This window comes from Lutzomyia longipalpis, chromosome 3 (genome assembly GCF_024334085.1).
Source record: "Lutzomyia longipalpis isolate SR_M1_2022 chromosome 3, ASM2433408v1".
Taxonomy (NCBI): domain Eukaryota; kingdom Metazoa; phylum Arthropoda; class Insecta; order Diptera; family Psychodidae; genus Lutzomyia; species Lutzomyia longipalpis.
The window spans coordinates 25,224,738-25,247,276 of NC_074709.1; the positions used below are offsets into that span (position 1 = coordinate 25,224,738).

General features: G+C 33.5%; 4 protein-coding genes across 6 annotated transcripts in view; 1 reads left to right on the forward strand and 3 right to left on the reverse strand.

The window, feature by feature from the left end:
- Positions 1–22,539, reverse strand: part of LOC129792945 (beta-1,3-galactosyltransferase 5) — a 1,144,668-nt gene that overhangs the window by 878,307 nt on the left and 243,822 nt on the right. The window lies entirely within an intron of this gene.
- Positions 771–1,662, reverse strand: LOC129792990 (adenine phosphoribosyltransferase). The gene is made up of 2 exons (XM_055832500.1): positions 1,481–1,662; positions 771–1,408 (listed from the first exon to the last, which is right to left on the reverse strand). Exons 1-2 carry the CDS (start codon positions 1,570–1,572, stop codon positions 943–945), a joined length of 558 nt encoding a protein of 185 aa, XP_055688475.1. The 5' UTR covers positions 1,573–1,662; the 3' UTR covers positions 771–942.
- LOC129792919 (uncharacterized) overlaps positions 3,392–22,539 on the reverse strand; it is a 39,566-nt gene continuing 20,418 nt past the window's right edge. The window contains exons 4-7 of the mRNA XM_055832332.1: positions 5,468–5,657; positions 5,120–5,345; positions 4,154–4,520; positions 3,392–3,746 (exon numbers count right to left, since the gene is read on the reverse strand). Coding sequence (XP_055688307.1) covers positions 3,485–3,746; positions 4,154–4,520; positions 5,120–5,345; positions 5,468–5,657 — 1,045 coding nt within the window. The 3' untranslated portion in view covers positions 3,392–3,484. The remainder of the gene's footprint in view (positions 3,747–4,153; positions 4,521–5,119; positions 5,346–5,467; positions 5,658–22,539) is intronic.
- The window catches only part of LOC129792958 (carbohydrate sulfotransferase 11), a 30,343-nt gene continuing 19,343 nt past the window's right edge, over positions 11,540–22,539 (forward strand). Inside the window, exons 1-2 of one of the 3 annotated variants that reach the window (XM_055832455.1) lie at positions 11,542–11,823; positions 12,609–12,822. In XM_055832455.1, coding sequence (XP_055688430.1) covers positions 12,688–12,822 — 135 coding nt within the window. In that variant the 5' untranslated portion in view covers positions 11,542–11,823; positions 12,609–12,687. Of the gene's footprint in view, positions 12,823–22,539 lie in introns of all 3 variants that reach the window. The other 2 variants (XM_055832454.1, XM_055832453.1) reach the window with 2 other exon arrangements.

The window sequence follows — 22,539 nt, forward strand, 5'->3', positions numbered from 1 at the left end:
CTAGACTAGACACATACTATAAAACCATTTGACTTGTTTATTAAATATTGAAGAGATAATAAAAAAAAACTCTATAATTTTGATTTAAACATTTTCCTGTATTTTCATTGGTATTTTCTTTCTATTTAATTAGCTTTAAAAAATTAATTGTTTTATAGCACAAAAAGTGTCTTGGCTGTTTGATCAAATTAAATTTTTTTAACGAGATATATTCTTTTTAATTTTAAGATTATTTCGGTGGAAAATCTTTTAAATCTTCGATTAAGAGGTATTTTTGCGAAAATTTCGTCCTTTGTCAGAATATTTCTATTCATGATAGTTCAGCCCGTCTAGATTAGACAACTACCATACGATAATTTCATTTGTTTATTAGTTCTTAAGGTTCTTAAAGAATTTTGAAAATTAAACTTCACGTATTGTTTTCATCTATAAAATGGGAAAGATTTTATTACGGCCTTTTTTCCTATTATTTATAATAAAAATTATCAGATTATTTTAGCTATTATAGCACAAAATGTGTCTTCGCTATAATATATAATACGAGACGTTCTAAATACAGAATACGTTTTATACAGAATAAATAGAAAGAACTTTCTTTCTAAAGAACTTTCTTCGTAAAATAAGATTTTTTTACAAGTTTTCTTGAATGAAAAAAAAACATTTCATCATCTTAATGTTTTTGTTTCATTTTAATGCGTCCTCGGCCGTCTTAGCGCTTTTAACTAACTTTCAGAGACAAACGAACAAACAAAAAATAAAAGAAATTGAAAGAATCTTTAAAAAATTCTTTATTCCTTCAAAATTGATAAAAACATTTATGTAAATTAATCTATTTAACAAAAAAAATTCTTCTTAAGCTTCTTAAGAAATTTTTCGGGAATGTAAAGTTCGAGACACATCCTACATGCAGCCGTTGCAACCATTGCAACCGATGCAACCTCCTCAATCTTCGTCATACTGAATGAAGGAATGTACTTTGTAGTTTTTGAGCTTGTCTCGTCCCTTTAGGGGAGTCAGCTCCATTATGGCTAAACACTCAACGACCACAGCTCCTGATTTCTCAATGAGTTTCGTTGCCGCCTCGAGAGTCCCTCCGGTTGCTATTAAATCATCCACAATGAGAACCTTCTGCCCGGGTTTGAGGGCACTCTTCTGCAACTGGAACACATCCACTCCGTACTCCAGCTGATACTCCACAGAATACGTTTCTCCGGGAAGTTTTCCCTTCTTCCGTATTGGGACACAGCCAATGGAGAGTTCTGAAGCAATCAGGAGCGAGAAGAGGAACCCCCTGGCATCCAAACCCACCACAGCATCAATGTCTGGGCATGAGGATTTAATGTAGGACAAGAAGAGCTCTTTAACAGCCCTGCAGACTTCTCCGGAAGACAGAGCAGTAAAAACGTCTCTAGAAAAGAAATTATTTTTAATGAGAAACATTCTCATGAATTTTTGGAGGAGATAATCCAAATCTACTCACTTGAAAATGATACCCTTTTTGGGAAAATCCGGATACTCTCCGATGTGCTTCTTTATCAATTCAATACGTGCGTTATCTTCCGCGGAATACATTTTGGAAATTAAACAAAAATAAGCACAAAATTTCACCAAAACAACCTCCCGGTTTCAACCGAAATCTCCATGTGACTGACACCACCTCGCTCTGTTATCGGCTTCTCTGACCTTTGTCAAGTAATCACTAAAAGGCTTCTTTAAGACTACCTGAAATGGACGTTTTTACACTCTTGTTTTCCCTTGAGATATTTGAAAGGGAAATTCCTCTTTTTAAGAAATAAGTAAATTCTGATATTTAATAAAATTTTTATTGTTAAATGAAAATTAAACGGATTAAAAAGTATTTCATATAATAAAGAATAATTTTACTCTTCTATTTCTTACAGTGTAAGCTTGACACGAAGTCGTTGACAAAAACTCTCAGCTATTGCAATCAACCCAGAAATAAATATCCGTTGATTAAATATTTAATTTTTGTTTGAGTATGAAAAGTGCCCTTTTCGTGCCAATAAAATCCAGAAATAAAGCTGATATCCTTCTTGAAATGTATAAGACCTGACTTACGTAAATATCTAGATTCTTAGTTGAACAGAAATGTCAGAAATTACCTGACCAACAACAACTAGGCCTTAGATCTAATTTAATTAGAACTGATTAAAAGAGAAATTAATTTACTTACTTTATAATCAAGGATTCTCAGTTCGGGTTTTGAAAATCAAAACTAAACTTCTAACCTAGATTTATAGTCCGGTCTAAATTCCTCTTTATGAATTTCAGTCAAAAGTGATCAAAAACATTGATTAGAACTAGAAATCGTTGTCAGAACAAAACTATTTGCTAGAAATCTCAGTTCAGGCTCTATTTATTGTAAGGACAGTCAGGATTTAATTTGTTTTACAGGTTTTACAAGAAGCTCAGTTAAAACTAGATTCTTTTCAGAATCAAATCTTTGCTGGAAACATCGAGGAAGAATAGATTCTTAGTTTATTTTCTAGATATCTCACTTTGCAGTAATTTCTTTGACAGAATTTTCAGAAAACAATTTTATCAGAATTTTTTTTCTAGCAACCTGAATCAAATTTTCAATCAGGACTAGATTTTTATTCAGAAAATCTTAGTCAGAACTCTCAGAACTACTTGTTTTGCAAGAAGCTTAGTTAAAACTAGATTCTTTTACAGATTGGAGTACAGATTGGCCACCAATGAGACAAGATAAGGAGGATTGTGTTGTGGATGTAGTGAATTTTTTGTTATTTCTTAACGTGGTTAAATTTGTCTATTACTTGCCCTGAGGAAGGACTCAAACAGTCCGAAACGTTGGCCGGGAATAAAATCTAATTATCCGAGAATAAGACCGAAAATCCGTTTTTTAGACTTTAGTAGCAGTTTACTAAAATTTTGACTTACAGTGCAATTCATCACCCACGGTCGCCCCTCTACAAATTGTAGATTCTTTTCCGGATTTAGAATTAGATTTTTTTTACCATAAATCTAATTCAGGATCAGCTTTTTGCTAGAAATCTCAACAAAGAATAGATTCTTAGTTTATTTTTTAGATGCCTAAATCTGTATTAACTTATTTGACAGAATTCTTAGCCAAAATTAGATTTTTAATCAGAACTATTTTTTTTTACAAAAATTAGAATCAGATTTCCAATTAGGACTAGATTTTTCTTCCAAAAAATCTTAGTTAGAACTACTTGTTTTGCTAGTTAGTTGACTGGAAATCTCTCAATCAGTCAAGTCTAGATTATTTGCCAAAAAATCATATTTAAGAATCACAAGAACCAGAAGCAGCTAAAGATTACCTGCATTCTTCCTTCCACAATCCACAAAAATTCCACAAATAGCAGAGACACAATTCAAACTCATTGAACTCTTTTCCGCGCGAAAATATTTTTTTTATCTTTATTAAATACTTTTTTTCTATTTTCTATTTAAATACAAATCTTTGGAAAAATCTGCGTCATTACTTGCCTGAGAGTTGGTGGAAAGCGTAGTTTGTCTTCAATTCGCAACACAGGACCTCCTCGAAGGATTTCCTGCACCGTAATTTATTACCCGGACATTCCGGAAGCATTTGCAGCACTTGCCTCTTGCAATTTATCTCATCCACAAGACTACGGAGTACCGTACAAATATTCTGTGGGTTTTCCTCTTGAGAAAATTCCACCTTAATGCCAAAATCCATTTTTATGGCCTGCACGAAGACAGCCAAGTGATTATGTGTCCTGAAAAATGAACGGGGATGGGGAAACATATAAAAATTTCTTTATTGAAGAAATAAAATTTTTAGAAAATTGCATTCACAGCAGAAGCCAAAAAGTTCTTTCAAAACTTTTCTTAAATTCATTTCAACGCTTTATGTGCTTCGGGTAAATTGCTTAAGTAGAGGAAAAATGCGAAGAATCGCAGATAAGAAAAAAACTTTAAAGGGTATTTCAGTGACAGCAGTTACAGACTTTTCCTTCATAAATTGATATGAGAAAAATATTCAAGTTGGCTGTTCCAATAAATCAATATAAATCCATCGAGAGTTTTTTTTTTCTTCAAAAGATAAAGCCTCAAAATTAGATAGCTGAATTTACCTTTTCCTGTTCAATTAGAAGCAGCAGCAGCAAAAAACAAACAAACTCACCTCATATAAACCTTCAGCATGAGCTTGAATTTATTGATCTCTTTGACCCTAATCAGCGCTCCTCTCCAGAAATCATCTTGCTGATAAAAAGTCGCTGTTGGTCTTGTTTGATTGCCAAACATACCGGTGCCCATAAAACGTGAATCATCCCTCATTTCCACATCCTCGCGTACCGACACCTCCATGGCTTCATCCATGATGGGTGCCGATGACGCATCCGCCACAAAAGTCTCCGGCAGGGAAACTCTCTGGAATTTCAGGTTCTCCATCAAAAAGCAATTGAATCGACGACTTATCTCACTCGTACCCTCAATGTGGATAACTTGGTACGATGAAGTCGAGGCGATTGCTAGAAAATCGCGATAAACTGAAAAGAAGGTAGACCACATGATTCAACCTTATCAATCTAAATCAATCAAAATTTGTCTGAATTTTATTTCTTTCCGTTGCGCTGTTCTTTTTGGTGTTTATGAATGGAATTTTTCGTGAAGACTCTTCAAAATTTTCGATAAGAAAATATTTCTTTTACATTTTATTATTCTTTAGTTATAAATTCGGTTATTTGCATACTTTTAGGGGCAATTTGGTAGTGAGTAAATGAGCACAGAAAACCGGGAAAAAATCATTTTGAACAATTCTTATAATTATTTTAATTACTTAAGGATAATCTTCAGTCTTTCCCTCTAATTAATTCATTATCACTTTGCGCCTAAATGTATGCAATTTCACTAAATCAACATTTCTGCGAGAAATGCAATCCAAGAAATAAATAAATTCACAAGAAAATCAATTTTCTTCTGCAGAAAACATCTTCACCTTTAAGATTCAAAGAAGGCAAAGAAGGCAAAAAAAAACGCGCAAAGCTCTTCCCAACGTCGTAGAGATAGAAAAAAAGCAAATACAACCGACTTATGAGGGGGCAATCATCAGCACGGCAAATACAATCAAAACACTCGTAATACTCACGAAACTTCCTCTCCCGGAGTTCCGTCTGGAAGAGAGGCCTGAAGAAAATTTGGGGTGTAATTTCCACCTCACCCGCCATCAGCTGAAGCTCCCACACCCTCCCATCCGCTTGGCTAATCTCATACCGCACATACACAGTGAATTTGTACATTGAAATCCTGGAGAAGTCCATTACGTGGATGTTTGCCACAAGAAGTGCCGACAAACCCGGTTGGAGATTATTTTCCTGTGCATTGAAAGTTGCGGGAATTCTTTACAGAGAAAACATTTACAAGAGGAGAGCATTCAAAGGAAAACTACTCCCTCCTTGCGGCACATTTAGGGTTGCAAGAAGCAAAATAATTTTACCTCAAATGGCATCCAATCGTGCTGGAAATCACAGGCATTTGCATAGGATGGCTCCTCACAGTCGAATAGTTCATCAACATTCTCAAATGTGCAGGAATCATTTCTAATTTTGTACAATTTGAATTCATAGTTGAGACGATCTAATTGGGCATTTGCCAACCATGGTCGCACATTGAGTGCTACACGTCGTCTGGGGAGCCGAAAGAAAGAAAAAAACTATTGAGGGATCTTTTGTAGTGCCTCCAACTATCAGAGTTGATCAACAATTTTCATATAGATAAATTATTTGAGATTTGACATTAATTTTAATAAGTAAAAAGAGAGTTTTAGAATTATTTTGCAAGAGTTTTTAAACATAAAAGAGCAACAGAAAAAAAGCCTTTTAAATGATTTTTATAAAATTGTTAAAATCGGAATGAGAACAGTTTAGAAATTTCAGATTATAAAAAGAAGTGATTTTCCGACGTGTAGAAACAATAATAATTTTCCGTATTTTTCGTCAGTTAAATGAACGGGGCCGAATGCTCTGGAAAACGTGAAAATATAAATAAATAAATTATTATTATTTTCACACTATAGTTTAAAGCCTTTGCAAGAAAAATCTTGCATAGAAAGATTACCAAGTCAAGGCTTTAAAGCAGAATTTTTGAATATTTTATCAACTTAAAAATGCCTGAGGTATTTATCTGAATGAAAATCTTCGAAAATGTTTGAATTTTACGCCAAGATTCGGTTAATTCACCACCCCTTGTAAAACTGATACTAATATCCTCAAAATCTAATAAACAATACCAAAGAAATTATGAACGTTTTTTTTTCTCAAAGAACGAGCCAAAATACGGAATTGATATAGCCCGATAATATTTATTTTTTTAATACAATAAAAACTCTCCCCATAACCACTCTGAGGGAATCTCGTAGGGAGTCTAAAGCTCTAGAAGCACAAAATAGAATTTTCTTTTCTTTTTAATTTCTGGTTAAAAAAGATAAAAATCAACTGACAAAGGCCGGAGCAAACACGTTAATAAACCACGTTAGAACTTATCAGTATAATCTGATATTGTAATCTAACAAAATACTACTAACCCTTACTCATTTCCTAATACGTTTTCCATACAAATTCGCTATTTTTTCATGAAATTTGCACCTTTTTTTCTACTAAATGATTAGATAATGGATTCTAATGTTCTAAAATATGTGTTATGAATAAAACATTTTAAGCCCTTTTAAAATCCCTATACCTATTAGTCCTTACTTGTCCCTATATAGCCTCCATACAAATTCGCCAATTATTCGCGATATTTTCATATTTTTCCTGCTAAGAAATATTTATAAATATCAAAATAGTTAATTTTAATTTAGAATTTCTCATTTAAAAAATTTATTCAGATTTATAGAAAATTTATACAGTTTAAAGAATAAAAATTAAAAATCCTTCTTCGCATTATCTTTAATCTATAAACACAGACAACTCTGTTCTTCCATTAGAAAACTCACACATTTTTCCACGTGTATCACCCAACTCACTGTGCCAGTAAAATGTGTGCATGCGAAGCTGGTAGACAACAATTTTGCAAATTTCCATTTGCGATTTTTCTTTGCACATTTTGCTGAATGGGAAATTGGAGAAAAACAAATAAATGTAGATGATGAGAATTTCCGAGAATCATCGATAATTGTCGATTAGGGAATTATTTCCGCTACACGGAATTGTCTATCAATTAATCTAACGATGCTCCCACATCCAAACCCAACACCCACGAGCATGTTTGAGTGCAATTTATCCCAGAGGAGATGTGTGTGGGTATGCTGTGTGTATATTGAATAAAATACAACACCTTTCATCCACTATTCACGTAAATCTCCATTTGAATATTTATTCAGCAAACAAATCACGATATCCTGTGTTTGTGTATACTTCTTGACGGAGCATAGCACACACAGAGAGGGAGAGAGAGAGAGAGAGTACTCCAATTGGGGGTGGTTGGGAGGCACAGAGCGTACACAGGGAGGTTGAGGGGGTGGGAAAAAGCTTCACAACAGTTCGAATCTGCATTGCGACTCCATTCGATGGTATTATCTTCTTCCAACAATGTGCCGCACAAAAGCACGGAAAATTTCAAAGCTCCCTGGTACTCGATTGGTGGAACAGTAGGGTGGATTTTTTTCCTCCACCGTCATTCACACACCGGATACGGAAACACAATTTCCCACACATTTTCCTGATCCCTCCAACAATACTGCATAGCTCTTGCTTTTTGCTTTGCACCGCTCTTTTTTTCTGCAGCAGCAAATAACATGGATGGAGGGTACTTGTTTGCCAATGGATACGTCTATTTGAGCTTTCATGGTGAATAAATGAGCTTCAAGATTTTCACGCTGCTGATGATTCAGTGAGAATTGTTTTATATTACCTTCCAGTCTCAGACAAAAAGAAAATACTATAATACGCGTTTTATTAGTTTAATTGTCTTTAAATTACATTAACAAACGTAAATAGGTCGATTTTCAGAGATTTTTACGTTTGACCTTGATCCCTAAATAAGGAAATCCAGGAAATTAAACAAATTAAAGAATAATTCGATAAATTATGAATCTAATGAGATTTTGGAATATATTTATTACCAAAAAATTCTATAAAATATTTCTCTATCAAGCTCAGTAGTTGATTTAACCAAACATTTAACCCTTTTATGACATTTGCTGCTTTTCTAACACTTCACAGACTTTTAGGCTATATTTTCGTATTTTCTTCCCTAATCTGCTTGACTTCATTCCTTTTCTTTTCTTAATAAATAGGAAATTATTTTAAAAATTTGCAAAATGGCGCCTGATTTTTTTCGAAAACAACCTGAATTTATGGAAATTCATCGAACCGATTTTAATGAAAATTTGTGGAAATAACCTTTGAATAACAAAGAAAGTTTAAGAACTTAAATAAATGTTGAAACTAGATGAATTTTCTATACGTTAAAGAGCAATTTCATGATTGAGGTTAGGTTTCTTAGAATATACATAACCTCAAAATTCTTGGTTTGCCATTCAAATCAACTTTGCAACGAAAAATTCAACAAATAGGATAATAGAATTCAGCAAGAATTAACCAATAAGAGCTCTTCCCAGGTTTTTCAACCAATCAGAAATTACTTCTAATTCTTCTTATTATTTTTTTTAAACTAAGTCAGACATTTTAACTAAAACTTCATAAGAAAATGAGCAAAATTCCCCTCAGATTTCATCAAAATTACTTAAAATAAAGCAAAAGAATAATCTGAAATGGGTTAAAAATCGAAATAAATAAGAAGATAAATAAATTTAACATTAATATATATCGAATTTGATCTCTGCATTCAAAGCGGAAGGTTTTATATGATTGAAAAGTCGTTAAGTGTGCAATAAAGGAATTTATTGCTTCTTCCACGGAAGACACACCAGGGCGCTGAAGAACATTTAAAATGTGTCCAAATGGACATTAAAAATGGATTATGGGCATAAAAGATGATTTAGCGAATAACTCCATGGAGGAGGAATAAAGAGAAGACCCACAAAAAAAGTTAATTTCCCTCATTCTTGGCATTTTCAAAATAAAGCGAAAGCAATAAAACTCCACGCTCTCGCCATTCACGTCATATTCCCCGAGAAATTATCAATTTTCCGCCAAACAATTTGTCCTGCAGAATCCCCCCAAGTCATAATGTTCCTGCATAATTGAAATTCTTCTTTGCTCTCTCACATTCCCACCCTCAACCCTCTGTGTGTGTGGGGGATAAACATAACAATGAAAAAAAAGTCCACCCACCCGCAATATACAAAATTTATTAGCAATAAATTTCCCCAAACCCCATTTCCACGTGCGGAAGTGCTGGGAGCACCTAGAAAAATCTATTTATCTACCTATTAATAGGAAATAAACGTTACAATATTGTCCAGCAATGATGACCCCAATAAAAGCATCAACATTATGCGCATCATGCCACCCGCACCCCCCTGTCTCCCCTAGAGCATGATTTCGGTCCACGGTAAATTGTTTATGATTTCTCTACGGCAGGAAGGAAGCGGCAAAAAGGGGGCAGAATTCTCGAGACATTACCCAATAAACTAGAGAAATGCTAAGGGGTGGTAGGTTGGTAGGTCGCTCATACTCCTCCACAAAAGAAGAACTCTCTCTCTCACAGGAAGACCTTTACCCCTTCACACACACACATACACACATGGGGTGAGAGGGTGGAAAATCTGTGTCAATAGGACATGCGCTCCACATCTAAATCGACCCACTCAATGAGGGCTGCAATGCAAAATTTTCCCCCACAATTTTCCTTCCTTCAGTGCGGCATTAATTACATCATTGCAAATCTATGCAAGAGCACAGTGCATTTATTACACAGATATGAGGCGTATGGAGGCGTAGAAAATTCAAAGAAAAACATTCTTAACGGTTTTTTCATTAACGTTAGATATAGAAAGAGATGGAAATTAAAAAATTACCATAAAGAAATAAAGTCAAATGTGAGAAAAATAATTCCGATAGTTGACAGTGCTAATTTGACAGTTGTGTGATTCTGACATAACTGACAGTTGTTGAATTATGCCAATTTTGACATTCTTATGATTTTAACAGATTTGATAGTTTTCTGTAATTTTGATAGTTGTGACAGTTCTGGGATTTTAACGAAACTATGACTCTTCGAAAAGCTAACAAATCAGTAACAAATTAGAATATTTCACAATAAGGCTATTAAATTTAAAAGAACCATCCCTATTTTCAAAATTTCGTTTAGACAGTTGTCAAAATCGGATCTCTTGACTCGAAGTTTGACCGATTTTGAACAATTTTTCAATTAAAACAAAATGATTAATAAACCCCGATATAAAAGTTAGTACAAAAAATACTAAAATTGAATACAAAGAGCTAAAGAAAAGAATAATAAATGAATGTTGCTCATATTAATCAAAACTGAACGCAAATTGAGCTAAATCTGCTTCATTTCAATTCAAACTAAAGAGTAGCAAAGAATAGGTATGTTTAGCAAGAACTTTTAATTTAAATTTAAACTTGAAACAAAAATTATTTGAGAATTTAAAATATCAGATTATAATAATAATAATATTAATTATACGTTTAAAAAAATATTTCCTTTCATTTTTTCTAATATTCTATGGAAGAATTGTCAGATCTGTCAGAATTGCGTATTGACGTACGCCATCTATTGATTTTTTTCGACATTTCGCTAAATTTACTTCCTTCTTCAGGCTGTAATTCATTTTTTTTACAAATTTTATAATTCTACGAAAATATTTAACATTTCAATTCAAATATTCAGTTTGAATTGAAATAAGACTGATTTATTTTAATTTGCGCTCAGTTTTGATTAGTCTCAGCTCTTTGTATTCGATTTTAGTATTTTTTGTACTTGATAGTTGGAATTCATTAATCCCAAACATAAAGAATTCTAAAAGAATCTTAAGAATATTATTCAAACTGAACTCTTAAATAAATTGTAAAATATTCAAAAATAAAACAAAGATCATTCCCAGTGATCTTTGACATGTAATTTATTGTCTCCAGCCCCTAAACATGCCCCCAATTCTCCTATCAAACACTGTTGATTGCCATTGCATAGCCACCCCCGTGTGGGCTTTAACGTTGGAACAACCCCCGCATTTCCACGCTACATTTTCCTTCACTAATTTTTGTAATTCATGCACATGAGGTGTTTGAATTTATTGCCGAAAGCCCAAGAACAGAGGAAAAGGAGTCTTTAATTTTATTCCAATTGTTAATTAATCTCTCCCTTTATGGGGCTTTTCCTCCAAAAAGAAAAATTCCAGCACATACATGTGAAAATTGGCGGAAAACACGAAAGTCTCGTGACTTTGGGGCAATTTGTGCGTCGTCGTGAATGAAAAATACTTCGTGAGAGCGCGCCCCTTTGCTGTAAGAGAGCGCCTCTCTCTCTCTCTCGAAGTTTCCCGCATTTGAAAATTGGCGAAAAACACACACAAACACATAGCTTCTTCTGTGAGAGAGAGCATGGGGCGCGACTCCTCACTTCCCCACACAATATTTGTGGTTCAGTTCTCAACGATCCGCCGACCAAACGCGACATTCACCATTTGTGTCTGCAAGAAGTGGGATTTTATCACACTTTTGTATAAAAAAAAGAAAATTTCCCTTCGTAATTTGTCTGTGATTGATTAGAAAATATCGCGCGATATTTGAGTGAGAATTTTAATTTTCCAAAAAAAAAAAAAGAATAATTTACAACATTAAGAACCATTTAGAACTTTTTCCTGGACGAATTTAGAATTCTTCTTTGAAAAAAAGGGAGAGCTTTCGCAACAAATACGCGAGGATTGTAAGTTTGATGAGGAAATAAATAAATAAATAAAAGAATAGTGTGGATATCACGTGAATGGCAAGTGAAGCTCATGTGGAGTGAATGAAGAACAAGTTCAATTGAATTTTATTTCAAGTATAATATAATTGTGTGTACAGAAACCCCATTTGTGGAGGCAAAATCAGTGAAATTGATTATGATTGGGAATTGATGCGGGGAACGTCCAATTCAAATGAATTCCATTTGGGAACATTTAAATTGCCCGATAAAAAAGTTACGTGGTCTGTAAGGCCAAAAAGCGCCGCAGTAGCAGACACACTGAGAGAAAAAAAATTCCCCACAAGACGGAAGATTGTTGCGGAGAATAATATTTAATGTCTATTTGCTTATATGTGGACGTACACACCGGGCGTTGTTAAAATCGATTTGTGAAAATTAGCATCTCAAAACATTCAAGAGCATCACACGGTGGAAATTTCGGGCCCCCATGGAAACACGTTGAGTACGGCGCGGCTATCTTGTGAGGTGCTCCAGCTCTTGTTTTTTTTCTCTTCTTCCTCCTTCATACTCAAATTACATCAAAGACAAACAGAGTGGTGCAAAATTCAGTGAGTCTTGTGTGCACGAATTCCCCTCCAAAAAAAAAGCTCTGTTGCGAGTGGAAAATATCGGGCAATTTGCATGAAATTTTAAAGGAAAAAAACATTCAACTTTAAGATAATTTTGTCTTCCAAAAGAAAAAAAACAAACCCAAAAGAATCACGCAATGGGTGAAGAAAATTAATTTGTTTTCTCATCCAAAGGAGTTCAAGAATTTTCAATTAACATCCAACGAAGAAGTTTTTTCATGAATCAATTGACACCTGAGTGGAAGCATCATTCATGAAAACAACCAGGTACCACTGTCGCATTGTGAAGAGATGTTTCTTTGTATTCGCCACAATCTCCCTCCTCCCCCTCGGGGTGGTCTACCTCGTATCAACAGATCAAGTTTACAGCAAACTAAAGTCATACGATGTGAGTACCATTAAACTACTTTTTTTCCTATTTATTTCGTAGTTTTTTTTTTAAATACAGATCCTACATAAAATTTGTGAAACACATGCTTTGGGAAAAATTAAAGAATTAAAGCTCAAATCTAGAAGAATATTTAGAGATATTAAAATGATTTATTCAATATTTAATCGAAGGAAATTGCTGATTTTTTAATTTTGTTTTGTGAGAGACAATTTAATCTATCATACATGGGATGAATATGATCAATGGAGGTAAAAAAAATCGTTGAATTTTAAGATTTTTCAAGTTTTCGTAGAATTTACGAGTATTCGAAGATTTTTCGATTATTTAATCAATTTTAACCCTTGGAGAATTTTGCTGGCCACCGTGGCCAATTCGACTTTTTTTTATAGCTACAGAACTAAAATCTATTTAACATATCGTGATATATGTCATCTGTGTGTAGGGAAGTTCAATTACTTCAAAATTCCCATGGTAGATTTGTTTTCAGGAGACAAAAGGTAATTGTCATGATGTATTTTCAAAATGACCGCCATCTTTTTTTTTTTTCAAATGGCGTTTTCAAGCCTCATATTTAGTATTGTTTAGTCAGATTTTTCGTCACCAAATCAATTAATAATCCATTAAAGCACATTTTTTAAGTCAGAGGTAGTGAAAGAATCAGGCGGCCATCTTGAAGAATGTCAAAAAATGCTCAAAATCGATTTTCTGCGATATTTTCCCTTTCAAGGCAGCTAGAGAGCCTGAAATTGGGATATGTTGCACAGAATATCATTCTCAATAAGATGATAGACTTAGTAGTAGTTCCTCGATTTTATACAAAATTACCTACGTGTTGTCTAGATTATTTTCACACAGAAAAATCTGATTTTTTTATCAGTGATCCTATTCACCCCATTTTATGAATATTCACTGAATTTAACAAAGATTAATCACCCAAAAAACCCCCATTCAGCATTTCCCGAGCAAGAGAGGAAGTTTCACAAATTTTTGCATGAATCTGTATGTGATAAAATAAAATTCTCCTCAACCCAAAATTCCTCTTGGATCTCTGTGTGCAATATAAATTCACAATTTATGATTCATTAAAAAAGGCCACAGATTATGTGAGTTTTTTTTTCTTCTTTACTTTCTTTTATCGCACGCGCACTGCAGCGAGTACTCTCTTCTAGACAATCTCAAGTAAAATATTTGCATTTTTAATTGCATTCCTCCCCCCGCATAAGAATTATGTATATTTGTGCAGTTAAAAAAATAAACCTCCCGCGCATTGAAGTGTTGAAGAAGTGATTTTGCGAATGCAAAAAAAAAAACGATTAAGGTCTCCTTTGTGGAATGTTTGCATTTTCATTATCTTATTCTTTTTCCTTTGCGCGCTCCATGTGACACAATAAACAATGCTATCATTGGGTTAAATTTATGCAAACCACACTTATTCTATCGCGCGCTACTGTCGATTTATATACACACAATTTGGCCCTTTTTAGCTGTGATTTTTTTTTTGCCTTCTACCTACACACGTATATAGAAGAAAAATCACCACGCGTGAGAAGCCGCATGGAAGAAAGGGCTTGTCAATGCAACAATACTTTACCCGCGTACGGTGTGATAATTATATGATTTATTGTGCACGGAAAATTCGTCAAAATTATGCATTATTTGAATTTCAAACAACAATAAGCTAATTTTGTGATTATTTTCATTTCATTTTGAGTTTTCTAAACTTTAATAAGTCTCATAGAAAACTTTTTGAAACAAATATTTGAAAGTTTAATTAAAATGCTCATAAAACAATAGATGGTTGTCGAATTGAAAGCTTTACGATTTACTGATATAAGAATCTCTTGGAAAGTTTAAAATAAACAATTTTCTTTGAATGAGGAACTTAAATTTGAATTGAAATGTTTTATTTTTTAATGTAATTTTTTATTAAAATTTACAATGTTTCCTATCTTTATTACAGCCCCAGTAACATATTAAAAGCAATTTCATTTAAATCATCAATAAAGATTACAAAAAAGGGTGGTGCAATTTAATAAAATAATATCAACTTGGTCATCTTTATTGATCAAACTTTAAAACCCAATTACAAGTAGATAAAAATATGGCAAAAGAACTTTATTACATTTTTGATTATTTTATTGAGCTTTTAAAACTTTGATATGACAATTCATTCAAGAAAAAATATTTCGTTTTACTACGTTCCATAATTTATTGCTTATCTTTAAATTCATTTCATATTTGGGGAAGGAGTTTATTCACTTTGAGGCTCTTATAGAAACGAAATGTAAAAAAAAAAAGAAATATTACGGAGAATCTAAAATATTCCAGAATGTCCTTTTAGATTTTTAAATTTTCAACCTACATTAGCTAGGAAGAGATTTTCTAATAAATACATAAACTACGCCTCCATTGTACCTTATTTTAGTTATTTTGCTGCATGAAGCATATGCTTATATGCTTTATTTGATTATTCTTTATCAATTTATGTCTATTAGCTCAGAACAAACGGCAGATCAATTTGAATGACGTTCTGTATAGAGGCAATGAAGCATTAAAGCATTTGCTTCATGCACAAATACACGAAATATGTAAAAAAGATTTTCACAAAATCAGGGGGCTCACGAAATACAAAGACGCGAGGCCTTTTTAACAAATAAAAATGTATCGAAACAAAATAAAATAAAACTATAATTTTTTATTTACAAAAATACCAAAACAAGTCCTTAAATTTTCACAATAAACAACCCCTCACATGGAATGGTCTTGAACACAAAGGGAAAATAGGGTTAAATAAAAATACCTCAAACACCACCCCCACAGCAAAACCATCGCTTTGCGCGGCATCTTGCTTGTGTAAATAGTCAATAAATCAAGTTTTTCAAACTTATCGATTCGGAACAAATTCTCGTGAGATTTCATCTCTCATTCCTCACCACCGCCCCTCTTAAAATTGCTACTCTCTATTCATTGTGGACCCCATCGAATATTTTTCCACTTTTCTCCGGCACACGCCCCCATGAAAGTTGAAAAAAAATACACATCCACCTACACAAGTCACAACGGGGGGAAAGGGCAAGTGATAAAAGTTCATTATACCGAGCTTTATGTGTGAGGAAAACTTTTTTTCTCCAAATCGCACGAATCACCTCAGAGCTTTGTGATTGTACCCCCACCCCGGCAAATGATGTTTTTTTCTTTGTAGGTAGGTATGCTCCTTTGCCCTGATGTTTTAGCCTCCCCCTCCCCACCCACCGGGTGAGGTGAATTTTATTTGATACGGTCAGGGTCACCACACACAAAGTTGGGAGGATGGGAAGATGTAACGATTTGTCTTGGCTTGCCACCTGAAGAAAAACTACACACACACCACCTGTGACGAATAAACTTTTTCAATTTACCACACACACCGAAGAATAGAAGGCACCCACCACCCCCCAATGCCAAGGGAGAAACGTGATTTCCAAATTCATCGTGGGTAATTAAATGCAATAAAAAGCCAGAGCAAGGACACAGTGCTAATTGACGATGTGAATGGCATTAACATAGGCGCGCACATTAATAGAATATACTTTATGTCGCATCATCTTTCACCTCGTAAACACTCTTGCAATCCCTCTTCGTCTCACAAAAAAGTTATTATTCACCCAAATCCTCGCGCATCTTCCACACTAACTATATACGTTCAGTGGGAGGATTCTAATTTGTCGTTGAATTCGTTTTTGGGTCGATAAATTTTATTTCTCGTGGACCTGAAGAAGGCTTCAGACTCAGAGTATATGTAGAGCCGAAAATTTTTGAAAAGCTTTTTTTTTATTTGCAAAATATATCGAAAAAACACGATTCTATTTTATTTTTAAGCCCTTTTCGAGCAAATTAATTTTTTTAATGATTTTTTATCAGGTTATTTGTTTGACTGATAAGAATAAGACGAAAAACAATTTTGAGGTTAAGTTTGATTTAAACTCAAGATTTATTATTTTAGTTGATGCGTTAAAAATGGCGCTTAGTCTGATTAACTATATTGATAGTTAAGTTTATTCTCTCTTTATATCAAATCGTTTTTAATCATTTTCATTTGAGGAACTCGAGGAACTCAACTCTAAAATCATAAAGTAGGATAATAACCATAACCTCAAATCTCCTAATGTTTTACAGAATAAACTATAACCGATCTAATTGATAAATCATGAATTTATCGTTGCCAATTTGTATTTTAAACGATCGAAATTCCTTAAAAATTTAACACAGATCCTCTTCGAATTTTAAAAACCCTTTAAAAATGATTTTTTTAAGGAATGTTAACCTGCTCAGTAGTGACAATTCACAAATTTTTCTGTTGATTCTGCCTAAATTTCTCTTCTCTCACAGCAATAAATAATCATGAAGTTTAACCTCTGTCAACTGTTTCCATATCAAGAATAATAGACATATGATACAGAGAAACGAAGGTTCCTGGGGGTAGTTACCAAAATCATACATTTAAAATAATCCTACAGCAAAAATGTAAAAAATGCATCTACAAAGACATTTAGTAAAGTTCTTGTACGAAATAATGCAAATAAATGTAGAACAGACAAGAATCCTCTTGCAATATGTGGAGAGAAAATAAATGGACGACGTGATTGAGAGTGGCAAGAAATCAACACGTCGAACACATGAGGGATCATCAAAAGAACCCCATAAACCAAAAAAGAACACACACATAGTACGACACCGAGAAAATGGGACATATTTAACTAATTCAGATTCACATCTTGTTCTCCGAGCTGCTCACCCACGATTTGTGTCTCCATCAGATCACATCACGTGTCCCACCCATTGAGAGAAGAGAGAATATAATATACTTCTTTTTTTTTCATACGAGAAGCTTTTATCAACTTTCAATTGCATATAGCACATGTAAGATAAATTCATCAAATGTATGAATATTCAAATGGAGGAAAAGTTAGTCCACACATAGCCAGATTAGTAATTCAAAATGCAAATAAATGCCATTTTAGGGTTCTTTTTTGCATCATATGCACTAATAACGTTAGGAAAAGCACTTTAGATTATTTAAAATTTAAAATTTAGATATTTTTGTTTGAAATTTGGTATTAAGATGTGAATTTTGAAAAATCCTGAGTGAAAAATCAGGAAATAAATAGAGTAATGGTTAGAATTCTCGCTTTCCAAGATAAATTTCCTGCGATCGATTCCCAAATTGATCAAAGTTTTTTTCGTTGAATATTTTTTTTTCTGATTTAAAATATTAATTGAAAAAAAAGAAAATAGATCTAGATTGAATGTTTCCGTTACTTTTTAAAAGAAATAGCCCTGAATTGTCCACGAGAGAAAATCTTTGGAAAAAATGAATAAGATAATTCAAAAATGAATTTGAAAAATTATTATTATTTTAAAGTTTTTCAATTATATTTCCCACAAAGATTCCTTTTGAAAACCTTCTGAATTTTCTCATGAAATTCAACTGAATTTTCCTCCACACTGCTACTGGCCTTCGGGGTGCATCTGCAGTATGTCAGAGGTTGAAGAATACAAATAAAATCGATATGCGGATGAATTATCTCATGATTTTTTCAAACAGAAAAGTCTGATGACTTTTTCTCTCTCACTGTGAGCAAAAATGTGTCAGGTTAATTAAAAATTAATCAAATAACTCCATCTTGAGTGAGAATTGATAGGAAAATCCAATCTTTTTCCACCCCCCTCAAGCTCAATACCGCAGGGAAAATCGAAAGGGCCATAGCGTGCAAATGAGAACGCAAGGGTGGAGAAAAAAGACAAATATGAAATTTTCTGTATCAAGGGGAGGGTTTTAGTGAAAAATCAATATTTGGCAATATAACCACCCCGTGTGCGGGGGAAACGTCAAGAACTTTTCTACCCCAAATTTACCACCACCCCCCCCCCCACACCCTCTATATTTTCTATTTGATGAAATTCCATGCACTTCAATTACCACCGACGATTGCATGCTTTTTCTGCAAATGCGATGAATGATTTTTCTTCTTTATTGTGTCTGGCTAAATAGAATGAAATTTTCCTTTAGGGTATGGTCGTACATTTTTCTTTCTTTTTTGCAGTGCTGGGAGAAGTATGTCAATAGCAATTAGACGTGAAAGAATTTGAGTTTTCCCAATCAATAATCCCCATTTCACAATAGCTCGTGATGTGTGGGAATTTTTTCATGTGTTGAGGGGTTAGTTTTGCAGCATGGGGGAGGTTAAATACGACAATATTTTCGCAGTAAATTTTCCACTAAAGTGAACAAATGTAAGCTGGGAATTTCGTCCCCATTTTAACTGCGTGTCATGGAACTTAATACCATCAACCATAATTACTCAATGTCGTGTGTGTGTCACGAAAATTCTCTCTTCTATTTGGGGAGAGAGGTTGTCCTTTGAAGAATGAACGCTTTTCACTTTCTGAAAAGGCTTTCAATGTGGAAAGCAGATGGGGGAGGTGGGTGGATTCGTGACCGTAAAGGGTTGTAATCGATGGATTTGTTTGGGTTGGACTTTGCTGGTTTAGTCGGTCAAAAAGACATTCATACTGTGCTGTGTATGTACAGAAGATGGATGATGTTGTGTTTTTGTTGTCACGGAAAAAAAACTAATCCCCAAGACTAATCCCTATGTTTAAAATCCTCTCTCGTTATTTTATCCACAATTTAGAGGCGTCATAAGGCCAACGGTGGAAGAAAATTCAGGTCATTTGTGTAAAAATTTGACATAAAAGTCGCCTCATTTCAACCACAGATTTTTTTAGGAGATGGATTTTTCGTGGTTTTACCTTCTATCTGCCCAGAAACGTGCCAAAAAAATTGAAGGAATCTTCGGAAATATTTTTCAAAGATCAGAGTTCGATAAATTTTCTTTTTCAAACTAATATTTAATTTGTTTCTAATCTTTTCAAAATTGCATTGTTCTAAGAAAAGATATAAAATGAAAAATAAAAGTCTTGTTTTAAAAATTCATACAGTTTCTTGTTCGAAAAACGGATTTTGATAAATTCAAAAAAAAATTAAAAATAATTTTTAATCGTATATTATAAAATAAAAAGATGTTTAAATAGGAATAGAATAATGATACTTTAAAAGAAATCTTTAATAAATCAATGAAAAATAACTTTAGCTTAGCTTGAAAAGAATTTAACTCTGATCCAATTTTATTAATTGGCCGATCAAAGTGTTTTTGTTGTGTTTTTTGTTGTTGGTGGCTTAATATGTTTACTATTCAATATTAAAGCTAACGCACGGTCATTTATAAACTATGGTTTCATAGACCTATCTGGGTTATAGGATGGGATTGATCACATCTTTGAAAACAAAGAATTTAACTCTGATCCGATTTTGACAAGTTTTTTTTTCTTTAAGCGAAATTGGTTAAATTGAACGTATTTAGGGGAGAGCGGGGCTAATAAAGTCACTTAAGGGTTTGGAAAAAGCCTAAAATATCATATTTCCTAGCTAGATAGAACAAAATGATCTGAGAAAGAGTTGTAGGGCAGTAAATTTCCTAAAGAAATGAGCTATACATTTCGCTTTATCTATTTGGGAAATATGATATTTTGAGCTTTTTCTAAACCCTTTTAAGTGACTTTTTTAACCCCGGTCTCCCCTATAAATTTTCTTTTCGTATTACTTTACGAAAAGATTTTTCGAGCAAAACTGATAATAAAACATTTATAATTTTCACATTTAACGAGCTGATTTTGATAAATCTGATTGATTTAAGGAGTTATTTTAACTAATTTCTCAAAAATAAAAAGGAAAGAATTGAATTTTAATAAATTGACCAATTTTGTGAGGGAAAGAATTCAAAAAAAAAATTTTTCAATTTTATTAGATATGTATTTTAATAGATTTTAAAAACAAAATTTCTCAAAATCGAATAGACTCAAAATCGAAAGTTTTACACCCAATTTGAAAATTTTAGAATCAATTACAACATTTAATTAAACAAAAAAATATTAAATAGAACTTTACAAATTAAATCCTTTCGTATTTCAGTCAGGTTTAGAAATTCCTCCACTGACTATTTTCCTCCTCGTGCTATTCTTGGAAAAACAAAGAAAGGACCATACGCATCACGCACACTGAAATGGACACATTTCCACCTCATAGTCTTCGTTTTTTTTTGGCTCCTCTAGCATTGACATTGATGGTGACGTGCCACTGGAGACACAAAATGAATCTCCACTTATGGCAAATCAATCATTTTCCACCCCCCATTCCTTTCCCAATACCACCCTCACGCCTCCGAAGAGATGTTGATGCCTGATGTGTTTGGCAAACTCTTCGTTTCTTGCCGCACAAAGGGAGAACCTCCCCCAAAAAAAACGAGGACTATACTCCAGCATAAACACTGCGAAAAGTTGGGTTTTGGGGGGTGGTGTGGGTGTGTGTGCAAAAAGCTTTTCACACCCCCACACTTGATCGTCTTTCAAAACATTATGCGGAGGAGATATCCTTCCAATATGCGCTGAAAATTCTAAAATACCCCATGATTCTCGAGCGAAAGTACGTTACACATTATGAAGGGAGAATAACCCCGTATGACACTAAACCCCTTTTATCATGTGATGTGGGTACTTTTGAAGGGGGTGTGTGAACGAAGGGTGGGGAGGAGGGTAGGTAATTTCACCATGCTTTCCTTCTGCTACCCCCAATTTAATGTATATAATTTCCAACTTTCCCAACAAAGTGCCCTTCGTGTTTAATTAATTTCATTTATAAGCATCAATATTTTGGGGATGGTGTGCTTACGTTTAAAATAATTCCCACATACTAACGAATATGTATTTAATTAGTATTTTCACTCATAATTTCCCAACTTGGCCTTTCGAGTTTTTTTTTGGAGGGGTGATCTGTACATACATAGTAAAATAAACTGACAAAAATATACGAGAATTTTTCGAGAAGTTGAAAAGTTTTTTTTTTCGGCTTGAGGGTAAGGGGTGTTATCCGGAATATAGAGAAAAAAAAGCTTCTGATATTAAAACAATTTATGCTATTTAATAATTTAAAATTACGACATAAAAATAGAATTTAATTTAATTTAATTTTTTTTTTAAATTTTGTAAATGAATTTTAAATAAATACAAAGAAGAATCTGTTTCAAAAAAGAGCTCTGATTGGCTGAAAAATTCATTCAGGACGTTTTCATTGGTCCATATTCGCTTACAAGGAAAATATAAGCTCCCTGTGGCTCAATCGATAAGACCCTTTCTCAACAATCTTACAATCCCCGGTTCGAATACACACCAAATTTTCTTTTTTTTTCTAATGCAAATTTTATTTCAAATAATTATTTATCTGAAAAGAATTAAACAAACTTCAATTAAAACTCAATTGGTTTATTTGTTTAGGTGCTTGCTAGATGAATTGTGCCTATTTTGGATTACTTAACGTGCGATTCGTGTCTAAATTCTAAGAATCGTAAGAATTGATCACACAAATGTTACACAATGTGTTCAAATAATTAATCCAAAATATATAGAAGAATATTTCTCAACAGAAACTTCTTCTAATACTTCAACACAATCAATACTTTTTTCTATTTGTCACGGTAACCCCATGTTTTTGGGAGTAAGGTATATAAAACATTCGCCCACATAGAGAGAGTCAAGGTACGTAAATATATCGAAAATACAATCGACCGCCAAATGTTCTGTATGTAATCAGCTAAATGATAAGACACACAAACCTGCAAA

Excerpts from the sequence above, each read along its gene's own strand:
- LOC129792990 (XM_055832500.1), bottom strand. The coding sequence starts at position 1,572 with ATGTATTCCGCGGAAGATAACGCACGTATTGAATTGATAAAGAAGCAC. Across the intron at positions 1,409-1,480 it reads AAAAAGGGTATCATTTTCAA|AGACGTTTTTACTGCTCTGT; the intron begins GTGAGTAGATTT and ends TTTCTTTTCTAG.